Source organism: Notothenia rossii (assembly GCF_949606895.1).
Source record: "Notothenia rossii genome assembly, chromosome: 2".
Classification (NCBI taxonomy): domain Eukaryota; kingdom Metazoa; phylum Chordata; class Actinopteri; order Perciformes; family Nototheniidae; genus Notothenia; species Notothenia rossii.
In genome coordinates this window covers 32869010-32881764 of record NC_136904.1, presented here as the reverse complement: position 1 = coordinate 32881764, position 12755 = coordinate 32869010, and the positions used below count along the sequence as shown (strand labels likewise).

Sequence of the window (12755 nt, the reverse complement as noted above, 5' to 3'; positions counted from 1 at the left end):
AGATATTATTTCAAACAAACATGAAATAGGATCAAAATCAAGCTCACCTACTGAATCTTCAAGATACGTTTTTTCTAAATGCGCTGCCTTTTAGGGATTTGTGTAATAAAAATAAATAAGGTATGACATCAAACTCTGCAATATGGACCCTTTGGGACCCCAAATTAGATAATAAATGATGAGATAAATGTATTGCGATTCTTTATCTGAAAGGTTAACCTGAAAGTAATTGTCTTTTTAGTTGTATTTGGGGACATTTAATTATATTTAGCATTTTCATTTGGTATAATTATAACTTTATTGCAGAGGGTTTAATGAGGGAATCAATAATCACATATATTTGGGTTTGTTCTAAGTCTCCTATTTTTTCTTCTAGTCCTTTTGTCATTGGTATTGCCTTAAACCTATAGTTTTTAGATTTCTTGGAGAGTTTGATGGTATTATTCAAACCCCTTTTTATGTAAGTCAATATCCATGGTGCAAGTGAAGCTTAGCGTCGTATTAACACTGCAGGAATGAATCCTAAAACTTGGAAATGTGAGTGCATTCTTCGCACCTTTGTTGCCCAGTCTCATGAAATAAAGGTCCATGTTTAACTCAAGCTTCAGACATGTTCACGCTTTGTCCTTCAACTTAAAATGTGTTAATAAATCCCCATATCGATTTTTTTGAAGCATTTATGTGTCCTTATTAAAGGCAGTTACAAAAAGATGTTTAGTTGGTTAGCACACAAAATCAAATTGCAACTGGAAATGTTGTGACAAAAATTCAATTCTTTATTTTTTTCATTTTCATTTAATCGCTTATTTAGCAGGGACAATGCACAGTGATGAACACTTAAAATGTGTGAAGCGTAACAGTGCCAGATTTAGCTTTGAGCTAATTTCCATCCGCAGTCCCCTCACATAAAACATTTGAGAAAATTATTTTTCAAGGATGGTACAGTGGTGTTATGAATTTGGCTTTCTGTCAAACACCTTGATTGCTCTCTTATACAGCTGTTCTATGGGTTTCAGGTTTGTGGCACAAGCAAATGACCAGTTTGTCAAACAGTATTCAATGTGGGATAGAATCATACAGTGGAGGTATGACTTTGCAGCATTGACAGTTAAGAAAGGTCTGATTTGTTTAAAATGTTGCAAGTTGAATTTATTGGTATTGGATACTTTCTTAATATGTTTGTTAAAAGTCAAGTTCGAGTCCAGTATGACTCCAAGATACTTGAAGTGGGGGACTAGTTATATTTCTGCTGTGTTAAAAACACCTTGGATCCTTCGATTTTGACTGGTCGTTTACTGAACATCATGCATACTGTTTTTTTTTACATTTAACTGTAAGCAAATGTTGTTCAGCCAGTGTTGAACCTTGTCCAATGCATTTGAGAGACAGGATGAGATCATTTCAGTGTTCTTCCCGTGTACAAAGATGACTGCATCATCGGCATATATTTGCACATTCAACTCAGGACATACATTAGGCAAGTCATTAATGTACAGAGAAAACAGTAATGGTCGTAGAATGGAACCTTGTGGAACCCCAACAGGGTTGACCAAACACACTGTTTTCTGTTAGATAAGTAAGACTTAAACCAATGTATCGAAACTGCCGAAAAATGAGTCAGCTTTGTAAGGAGCACTTGGTGGTCAACAGTGTCAAAAGCCTTCCTGAGATCAAGGAAGACGGCACCCACTGTACATGTTGACTCGTGTCCAACATACATTTAACCTTTTCCAAAGACACAGTTAGCTGTCTCAGATTAGTTTTGACACCCATTTCTCAGCTATCTTAGAGACACAGGGGAGGAGGCTGATTGGTCTGTAATGGGACATCATTGCCTTATCGCCAGATTTAAAGATTGGTGTCACCGTGGCCACCTTCCAGGATGATGGAACTTCCCTCGTGCTAATAGATGATTCACTAGCATAGTAATTGGTTTTATTAGACTGTCGATATGTGTTTTTATAAAGTTGGTGTCTAAATCATCTGCAACCCTAGCCTTAGAACCTCTTAACCCTAAGATTATATTTTTTACCTCCACCTCTGTGGTTTCCTCCAGGTCAAAAACGGGGTGTGTATCCAGTCGGGTTAGGTGACTGTCAGTGGATAGTCTGGATTTCAAGCTCTGCTTTAGAAGTTGGTCTCTAGATTTCATAAAATTCCTGCATTGTAGATTCAGCCAGGGAAGATGATGTTCCTTCCTGTCCCTAAGGCACCATCTCTTTGAGAAGGAAGACATTGTATCATTAATTTTAGATATAAACAGATCACTGTTTTCACCAATATCTCCAGAGGACAGTCCCCCCAATCAATCATTTTCACTGCATCCATAAAACGTTGATAGAGATGTTTGGGGATGAAGCGAGAACCCAAGGCAGGGGTTTTAGGTGTGGCCATGAACCTTTTTTTTCTGAGTTTCCTGGTAAAAAGAATTACATTATGGTCAGAAAGACCAGTCAGGAAGTTGTAGGTTTTAAACTGTTTGCAAAAATATCAATCATTTTCATGGACAATACATCACAGTTTATCATTTTACGCCGAGACATGCTGCAGCTGCTCAAATGCCATTATTTCCAAAACTCACTCACTGCAGATTTAAGTAAAACAGGAGATAGAGGAAGTGACAGAACATTTATTTAAGGATGAATGTGTACATGGTATTGCATTAGTCATATTTGTTTGCTGTGATGCTGTTTTCAAGCCCATTCCCATTATGTGTAAATGTTTATTCCCGGTATATAACTTTGATGTGACAGGAAGGATATTGTCTTTATTTAGTTGTGCTGTCTGGATAGCTCAGAGTTTCCACCATGAGGTTTTTTAAGAACATGGTAAGAATATTATTTGTAAACCCTGGAGGGTGGTTGCTATCCAATTTGTGGGAAAAGGACGCCACTAGCTGTTCAGTTTTTGTCACTGCAATCATAATCAGAAACAGGTTTATTACCAGGTAGGTTGACATGTACGAGGAATTTGACTTGATGTCATGGTGCACACATAAAAGTAAAACAAACATTTAAAAATACAGGTGGAGAACTATTTTAAGAAAACTATAATAACATTAAAAAATACTTAAAATAAAAAAAGATATAGTAAAATATAGCAGTATTTACAGAGAAATAGAACTGAATAAAATATGGAATAAAATTCGGCAGTAATAAAAAAAGAAAACAAGGCGAAATGTATTATATATTACTTCAAGGATTCCAACGTGTTATGGTCATATACACAAAGCTACAGTGTATAAATGGCAATGAAATTATTCTGACCTGAGGTCCTCCAAAAATGCAACATATATAATAAAATACAAAAATACAAAATTGTGCAAAAAGTCTATAAGTCAATAGAACTTACTTCAACTTCAACTATGGCTTGTTAGAACAACAGCAACCTTTAGTAGAGATGGTTTTAATTAAACATATAAACTGAATCTTAAACTGCCCAACCGTTGGAACGAAAAGCTGAAACAAGTATTCGCTTCATACAAATGAATTGGTCAATATTTTGACATTTTTTGTATTATTTTTGTTATAAATGCGTTCAAGATCCAGTGAAAAAAATGCAGATTTTTTTGGGACATAATTTCTCTCTAAATTACTGTTTTTACAAAAACAAACAATCAATAAATGAAAGAAATATCTAAAATCATCCATAGCAAAACATATTAGTTAATAGTTATAAAGGTCATCCTCAAACAATTACCACAATACAACCCTGCTTTTACATCTAATTATGATAACAAACTTGTGATAAGATAAAGGCTATAATGTATAAATCACAGGGGATATTTGTACTACTTTAAATACCGTTCATGTTCCTGATCACAAAAGTTTAATGTCCGACAACACAATATATGAAAATAAACATTTTGAAATCGATCTCATTATGTTCTGATAAATGTACATTTGCTTAATTCAAACGTTAAAACGAGCGTACAATTTCCTTCCAAGAACTAAACTAAAAGCTAGTAAAATGTCCGTGATTAAAATGAAGTATCAGATTTTGTTTTAAATACCGGAAGTGACGTCACCGGAGCGGATTGAGGATCACGTGACGAAGCCTGCCCCATGCAGTCAGCTGATAGAAATCGGCAGTTGTCGACAACAAGTCTGAACTGCTCAGTCATTGTTGTGTCTCTGCGTTTCTGATTCTTCCCACTGTTACAATGAAGATGTTATTGCTGTGTGTGTTCGCTGTCTTAGCCCTGACCAACGACGCGCTTGTTCGGTAAGAAAGTACAATTGTTATATATCACTAGTACAAGTATTTTTAAGTCAAGGTTTATGGGATTTCATGTGAGCTAACGTGCAACCTACACAATTTCAACTCGTATTGCCTAACGTTTCACGACAGAAGATTGTCTGTTTGCACATTTTACACCTGACATATATATAATGTAGAAGTTTGGTGTGTTAGCTTACAGATTCTGTTAGCTAGTTTCTATCTCGTCTGTCTCTCTGTGATCCTGTGCTCAGCAGAGGACAGCGTGTGACTTCTAAACCTGTTCAGTGTTGCTTGCTGTGAACTATCACCTCTCTGTAGGCTGATCATAGAGAGGCTTCCAGAAACCAGTTCATCATACTGGTGGAGTAACCTTATATGCAATTTGAGAGTATTTTTTTGTTTTACTTAACCAGCAGCCTATATATGTTTAGCATTGTTTGCAAGGGGTTTGGCCCACTTTTTCTGATGGGTACTCAGGACTAATAAGGCTGTCTTCGAGAATAGAAATGATTAGTCGACTTAAGACCATATCCCTTTGTCGACTAATCAATTAGTTGAATGAATCGCCTGATCTGTAAAACGGATTTTCTCCACAAAGCATCAAGGGATTATAGGGCTGAACCATTATTCAATGTTTTATGGAAATAGCCAAATGAACCTCGCCTTAAAATCGTATTTTATAGACTATAGATAGAAAAAGCTTTGTTTGGTACCTATCCCTGCAAAAATACAATAATTAGAATGTTATTCTTACTACAATCTAATCGTGTTTGCAAAAGCTTTTACTACCGTCAATAAAGTAAATCACATTGCAATTGCAACATCAGTGCTCATTATCTTCTTTCTAAAATAAGTTACTGGGCATGAATACAACAAATGTAATACATAAATATTTGTGTAGAGATAGAGTGCTGGACTTCGAATCAGAGGGTAGCAAGTTCGAGTCCCACTGCAGTCAGCATGTCGTTGTGTCCCTGGGCAAGACACTTCACCCCAAATTGCCCCTGTGGGGGATTTTCCACAGTATGTAAGTCGCTTTTGATAAAAGCGTCTAATAAATGACATGTAATGTACTAAGAAATAATCCATGGATTAGTTTACTGGGGGCTGCTGTTCTTGAATATGAAAACACTGTTAATAAATGTAGTAAAAACGTTTCCCTCTGAAATGTAGAAACATTGAAGTGCACTTAAAACAGAAGTTTTAGTTTTTTTTATGACATTAACAATGCAAAGGGAAGGATAGTACACTGCTGCAGTTCTCACTGAGCCAGTCAAACCTTGATCATGGAGCACAGCTAATGAACTCATTTCCACCTTTTCCTCCCGTTGGTTGTTATGGAGCTGATTGCATGGCCAGGTGCAATGCCAGTTATCTTAACATAGCTCACCTGTGTGTTTGTTCATTCAAAGATATCTAATCTATGCCACCGCTGAAGGCTGGATGTGACTATCTGTCATTGAGATTTCTCACATTCTGACATTATTTTAGGTTCTTTAAAATGTGGAGGTCTCTTAATTGTGTACAAATATTCAAACTTCATGCTTGAAAGCTTGCACAGAAGTCATGGCATGTGCTAAAAATAGAAAGCGTCCTCTCTGTGGTGTGAATAGGATTGCAAAGGGGCGGAAAGTTTCCATGGGAAGTTCAGCCGGGACATTTTTGAAATATTCAATGCAAAAAAACATGACATTTCAACATTTAGTTTTTAAAATATATTTTTTTAAAGTAGAACAGAACAAGTTTTAATTATTTTATTGAACAATTATTTGTTTAATTGAAGAACGAAAACAGGAATGTTGAGTTAAATGTTACTCATCCCCCCCAACCCCACTCACCCTTCTCCCTCCAAAAAGTCCCATTTAAACATGCAAATCTTCCTTCAAGCAATCCTCTGCATTTTGGCTAAACCCTTTCAGTCAATGGGCTCTTCCTGGGCCTAATCAACATCCAACTCTGAGTCTTCCTCTTCTGTGTCACTGTCCAGCCTTGTTGAGGATGGCTCTGTGTCCGGCCTGTTGCGAACCTTTGTTTGGTCTCAATAGCCATGCAGTAAGCAGTGCGCTATGGCCTGGATATTCAAGTGTACTTGAATGGCATCTGTTTGTTTTAGTCAAGATTATGCTAAAATATACTTTCCCCAACTATATTTAAGTTCCCTATGAAGAGCCAACCTTCAATTTAGAAAATTCCCAGTTTATTCCCATAAATTCCCGTTAATTCCCGTGGAAAGTTTCCATCTTTGAAAATTCCCGTAATTTTGCAACCCTAGGTGTGACTGTCTTATACATCCTGCTTTCTTTCTTTTTTTAAACCCACATGTCAGCAATATGGTGCTTTAGTCGTTAAGGAAAAAGAGAAGTGTTTCAGTCAGACACTGAAGTTAATGGTATTGGCAATATGACTCCATGAAGTTGCTCTTGGTTTCATATTTAATTTTGACTGTGCTAAAGTCACAAGTTGATGACTGGTTAAAGGAACACTGTGTGGCTGGTTTATCAGTCAACCCTACCTATAAAACACTTGCAGCCTAATGTCAAAATCCCCCTTCATGAAGATTGAAATGCTCAGTTTGGATTGAAAGTGTTTTGTAGAATTATTTAACATGTTTAGGTAGTTTTTGTTTTCCTTTTAATCTGTATTTTTGTTTTCTCTTTTTGTTTTGGCATACCCTTCTTAAATTAAACTGGGTGATAAGGAGGAAGTATGTAGTCCAAATCTTATCTGCGACACCACCAGTTGTGTAAGCATTTCTACAAATGAAGTAGCCTAATGATAACTCTTAATTTCCACTGCATTTAAACTTAAATTATGTTGTTCAAAGCACAGTCAACAGTCTTTAATGTTTCTTCCCATACAGAATTCCCTTAAAAAAATTCCGTTCCATCAGACGTCAGCTGACCGACTCGGGGAAGAGAGCAGAGGAGCTCCTGGCCGACCATCACTCCCTGAAGTACAACTTTGGCTTCCCCGCCAGTAATGCACCCACTCCAGAAACCCTGAAGAACTACTTGGACGTAAGCGTTTTTCTCAAAACCACTGACCTGTGGACCCTTAAGTCTTCCCTTTCCCCTAATGCACTGCTCAAAAGCTGAAAAGCCAAGTGGGGGGTGGTGGGGTGGTGGGGTGGGGGGCAACAAAGGTCCTGTTGTGTTGTGACGCCTCTGCCTTTTTCCCAGCTCAATGGGAAATTAGACTTTGCCTCTCCAGACCAGTAAATCCTTTGCAAACACAGCTTTTTAAGAAAAGCTGATTCATTCTGCTGTAGACTAATATCAGCTTTTCTGTGAGAAAACTGAATGTGACAGAAGAGGAAATGTTTACCACATGACCACTGACTCAGTTGTTTATCTGTAAGCCTCATAATCAGCTGACTGAACGTTTGTTTGTTTGCTCTCGGTTTTTCTTTACATATGAAACTCCATCAACCTTTCAATACAAGAAAAGGTAAAATGTAAAGGAGTATAATATTCAAGCGATTGTCAATTTTTGATGTTTTACATAAATTAAGTATTTACGATTGTGATTATATCTAGACTGATAATATTTGTTAACAGATATCAGTTTATCTGTTGATGAATAGGTCTGCAGAATATTTAATTTTGACATACTAGAAAAGCCAACAAGTCGGACTTAAGCTATGTAACATTTAAATAAATAATACAGGCCTATTTTCAATCCTGCAAAGCAAAATAGTAAATAAATCATTATTTATCATAAAAATATTTCAATACATTTTATTTACTAAATACATATAAAAAAGTGAGAAAACAAAGCTTTCCCTAACGCGATGCAAACCTCGGGAACTCCTGCTGTATATCATCCGGAGTATCGAGGACACTGCTAAAATCAATTGTTTGTACATGTCAAATATAGGCACCACAAATACAATTATCTCCATTACAGTCAGAGGTGTCAAAGACCATGTCACCTAAATATAAAATAATCCAATACTATGCATGGCTTAATGGTATGGGAAACATCTGTAGCTTGGGCAAATCGGAGTGTAAATCAGATAAATGCGGGTTTAAAACGTATCTCAGAATAAAAGGAAGTGCTTTGAGGGTGGAATGAATTGACAAAACTCCCCCAGGCTGAATGGTTGGGCCCTTTTCAATTTCAGTCACATTTGTCGAGACATCGTGTGTTGAGTCACATTTTAAATTGTGAAACATTAAGTGATTTATTGACACGACTTGGTAGTTATGTAACCTGTGTCCTTCTAACACTTGCTGACACCAACAGCTGCGAGGACTCAGCGAAGGCAAACAAACAGTGTGTCACTGTTAAAGGAGACTAGAGCCTGAACATAACATTAATTTCCCTTTATCTAATTGCTATTTGCCATTTATCAAAACATATCAAATTAACTGAAAATGACCCTAATTCGCTGATAAATGGTTCATGCGATCTCAAGATCAACATACAGCTAATCATGGCTCAGCCGGCCAATTCATTCTGCCTAATTTCAAATTAAGAGTTTGCGGTATTTCTAAATAAGTGTTGGGGTTACTTTTATAAAAGCATATGCCTGCAAACTGCTGTTAAAGAACCACATTTGCTGGGGGTGACTAGGATTATATTTTCCTCATAACATTACAATTATGACATGCTCAGTTTCTCTGCTGTTGGTAGAAATGATGAGTGTTTTGTTATCTTAATCTCTATTATGGAAAATTTAAGATCAGCTCTAGGATTAAGTGTTTAGACGTAGATTTATTTCCTGCTGGTTTTTTTTAAGTTCTTGAAAGCCCACTAAATCTCAAAAGGCTTGTTCTTGATAATCAAATGTTTTCTTCCCCCCCCCCCCCCCCCCCCCCTCCAGGCCCAGTATTACGGGGAGATCGGCCTGGGTACCCCCCCTCAGCCCTTCACTGTCGTCTTCGACACGGGTTCCTCCAACCTGTGGGTGCCCTCGATTCACTGCTCCCTCTTGGACATCGCTTGCTGTAAGTCCACCTGTAGTCATCGCAAACACCGTGCTGTGAAGTTACATTTTCTCTGTAAAATGTTGGAACTTTCAATTAAATATCTCTTTTCTTTCTCACAGTGCTTCATCACAAATATAATTCTGGCAAGTCCAGCACATACGTGAAGAACGGCACCGCCTTCGCCATCCAGTATGGAACCGGCAGTCTGTCGGGATACCTCAGTCAGGACACATGCACAGTAAGGTTCTTGCATCAAAGTAAACTTCGGTTTAGATTTCAGTGGAGATTTATGTGACTGACCCGTTCTTTCTCTTCATTTCCTAGATCGGAGACTTGGCAATTGATAGCCAGCTTTTCGGTGAAGCCATCAAGCAGCCCGGGGTTGCCTTCATCGCGGCCAAGTTTGACGGGATCCTCGGCATGGCCTACCCCCGCATCTCTGTGGACGGGGTGGCTCCGGTCTTTGACAACATCATGAGCCAGAAGAAGGTGGAACAGAACGTCTTCTCCTTCTACCTGAACAGGTGAGGAACTGAAAGGATTCAGCGTGTTGCCACTCTAAAATCCAGACCCTTTGACATTTAATAGGTTATTCTTGTTTTCACTGTTGGCACAAACCAGTCAGTTGCCTGAAATCTTGCCCACTTCATAGTTGTTTGAATTTGCTTGACTGTGTGCATTTTCATTCTTTTTGTTCTCACAACCTGCACTGTTTGCCTCCCTCTGAAATACTAATGACATACGATTGGAAAAACTGGTTTTTTTATTTATTATTTGAAGCTGCCCTTTTGATGTAACAAATATGAAATCTGGGTTACTCTTCCCATGCTGCTGTTGAAGGTAACAACAGGTGTGTGTGTGTGTGTGTGTGTGTGTGTGTGTGTGTGTGTGTGTGTGTGTGTGTGTGTGTGTGTGTGTGTGTGTGTGTGTGTGTGTGTGTGTGTGTGTGTGTGTGTGTGTGTGTGTGTGTGTGTGTGTGTGTGTGTGTGTGTGTGTGTGTGTGTGTGTGTGTGTGTGTGTGTGTGTGTGTGTGTGTGTGTGTGTGTGTGTGTGTGTGTGTGTGTGTGTGTGTGTGTGTGTGTCTGATAACTGTAGATAAAGATGATGTACAGATGGATCATTCTCACGACAGGTTTATAAAAGTGTATTAAAAGACAAAATGTCTAGTCTTTGTCAGATGTGAGTGGAATAAATATTGAACAGAACCACGGCTGCAAATAAATGCTAATGTTGCGTTAAGTCTTCTGGATGTAGAAACAGGAAGCTGGTAACTTCACTAAATACTTTACTTTATACTGAATTAATTTAGCTGATATACATTTTATTTTAATCTTTAAATATCTTTTTATGACACTTGTTTAACAACCATAACACTGAGTGATATTTTCTTTAGTTGTTATTGACACAAACAAAACTTCATTCAACTGTGTAGCAAGCAAATGGATACTCAAACTATACCAAACCAAAATATCTGCCTGTCTTTATACTTGGTTAAATGTGAAATCAAACGTTTTTGTTGCCGTCTCTCGTTAGGAACCCCGACACAGAACCCGGCGGAGAGCTGCTGCTGGGAGGAACCGACCCCAAATACTACACCGGGGACTTCAACTACGTCAACGTCACCCGCCAGGCCTACTGGCAGATCAGGGTGGACAAGTGAGTCCTCCGGTATTCAGATTCAAAACCAAGAGATGACGATGATCGACTATACTTTCCAACTTTAAGCTTTGAGAAGCATCTTGCAACACAAGAGGAACTAATACTGAAATACTTTGTCAAAATAATTGTTACTTAATCTTCAGTCAGTTGACAGAAAATATATAGACATCATGCTTCGTAGAGAAGAGTTCTCTCTTTTTTTTGGCCAAGGTACAGTTGAAACGGTGCGTTTTCAGTTTTACATTTTTGTCTATTTAACAATAGATTACTAGATGAGAAGATAATTGTTGCAGCCTCAATGACATGGTCACTTTATTTCATAATTTCCAAACCATGTGGGAACCGTCAGGCTGTGAGTGAGCTCTGATTACTGAATCATGTGTGTAACAGTATGGCAGTGGGCGACCAGCTGAGTCTGTGTAAGGGGGGCTGCGAGGCCATCGTGGACTCCGGGACATCTCTGATCACCGGCCCCTCTGTGGAGGTCAAGGCCCTGCAGAAGGCCATCGGGGCCCTTCCACTCATCCAGGGAGAGGTGAGGAACAGACAGAGGTGGAAGATGTACTTTTACTTTAGTAAAAGTAGCAATGCTAAATAGAAAAATGTGTGAAGAAACTTCCTGGAGTGAACTTTTAGCCTTAGACCATTAACATGCACATAAATCTACATGAAGGGAAAACTCCAAAAAGCATAATAATCTGTGATAATAGGTCAATGTTTAATTGTGGTTCCTATTTAGTATTATCTAATTACCTGAATCTGAAAAGTAACTAAAGCTGTCAAATATTTGTATTGAGTATAATATAAATGATTTACTTCCAAAATATTGTGAAGTAGCTTAAAATTACAATAATCAGGTAAAGTATATAGTTTTACTCGATAACATTCCACCAGTGAAAAGTCTTCATTTTGACGCTCTGAATAAGCAAACTTTATTTTTAAAAGATAACATTTTAATGTTTGTATACAAATCTGGGGAAAGAATGCAGTTTGATGACTTTTTTTTTTATATTCCACTTTTGTCTGTTTGTAAAGACAATGAATGCACTGATTGAACAGTCTAATAAACAGTGAATTCTTGTTGTTTCAGTACATGGTGAACTGCGACAAGGTCCCATCGCTGCCCGTCATCAGCTTCACAGTGGGGGGCCAGGTCTACACACTCACCGGAGAGCAGTACATCCTTAAGGTGAGGATGTTGGAATGTTTACAACCAGCAGGGGGGGGACAGTCAGCTCCTGCCGCAACAAAACAACACTGACTGTGTGTTGCGTCATGATAAACTAAACAAATGCCGCTTTGTTTCACTTGGCAAAGGAGGAGGCTGGTTTGTTGTCCGAGCAGTGGTTGCACACATTTGTCATCAACACATTCTCACATGTATTTTGTATTATGTCTTCATCTTTAACTATATTCTTTCCTTGTAATTGTCCAGGTAACTCAGGCTGGAAAGACGATGTGTCTGAGCGGCTTCATGGGTCTGGACATCCCTGCCCCCGCCGGACCGCTGTGGATTCTGGGAGATGTTTTCATGGGGCAGTACTACACCGTGTTTGATCGAGACGCCAACAGAGTGGGCTTTGCCAAGGCCAAGTAAACGCATCCCGTGCTAGAGCAACACGTTTTTTTAAATTCTGAGTTTTGTGAGACGAAAATCTGATCTGCACACTCTTTCCGTTGCTTTGGATCCAAACCGTGTATAGCAATAGATTTTGCCTAGAGTCTAAATGCACTGATCTGAAATAATTTGTACGATTTTCAGTGTGATACGGATTGGAGGTTTGATATGATGCGTGTATATAATCAGGGATCAGTTGACTAATGGTATTTCCCTTTTTTAAACATTAAAGTTATCTAATTCTTTTTTTTAAATCAGGGATTTGTTTTTCAAAGAGAACAATTTTAATTTGCATTTAAGGAGGAACTTGTTCCTCTACTACTGAC

General features: G+C 38.2%; 2 protein-coding genes across 2 annotated transcripts in view; one reads left to right on the top strand and one right to left on the bottom strand.

Annotated features, from left to right (window-relative positions):
* Positions 1–4064: 4064 nt before the first annotated feature.
* ctsd (cathepsin D) lies at positions 4065–12683 on the top strand. Its single transcript, XM_079663227.1, has 9 exons — positions 4065–4224; positions 7082–7238; positions 9047–9170; positions 9272–9390; positions 9477–9676; positions 10686–10808; positions 11202–11346; positions 11902–12000; positions 12247–12683. The coding sequence occupies exons 1-9, from the start codon at positions 4163–4165 to the stop codon at positions 12406–12408; spliced, it is 1191 nt and encodes a 396-aa protein (XP_079519353.1). The 5' UTR covers positions 4065–4162; the 3' UTR covers positions 12409–12683.
* Positions 12528–12755, bottom strand: part of cdhr5a (cadherin-related family member 5a) — a gene marked incomplete at its 3' end in the record, with an annotated part of 7992 nt that continues 7764 nt past the window's right edge. The window contains exon 9 of the mRNA XM_079665661.1: positions 12528–12548. Within this exon, the coding sequence (XP_079521787.1) occupies positions 12528–12548 (21 nt within the window). The remainder of the gene's footprint in view (positions 12549–12755) is intronic.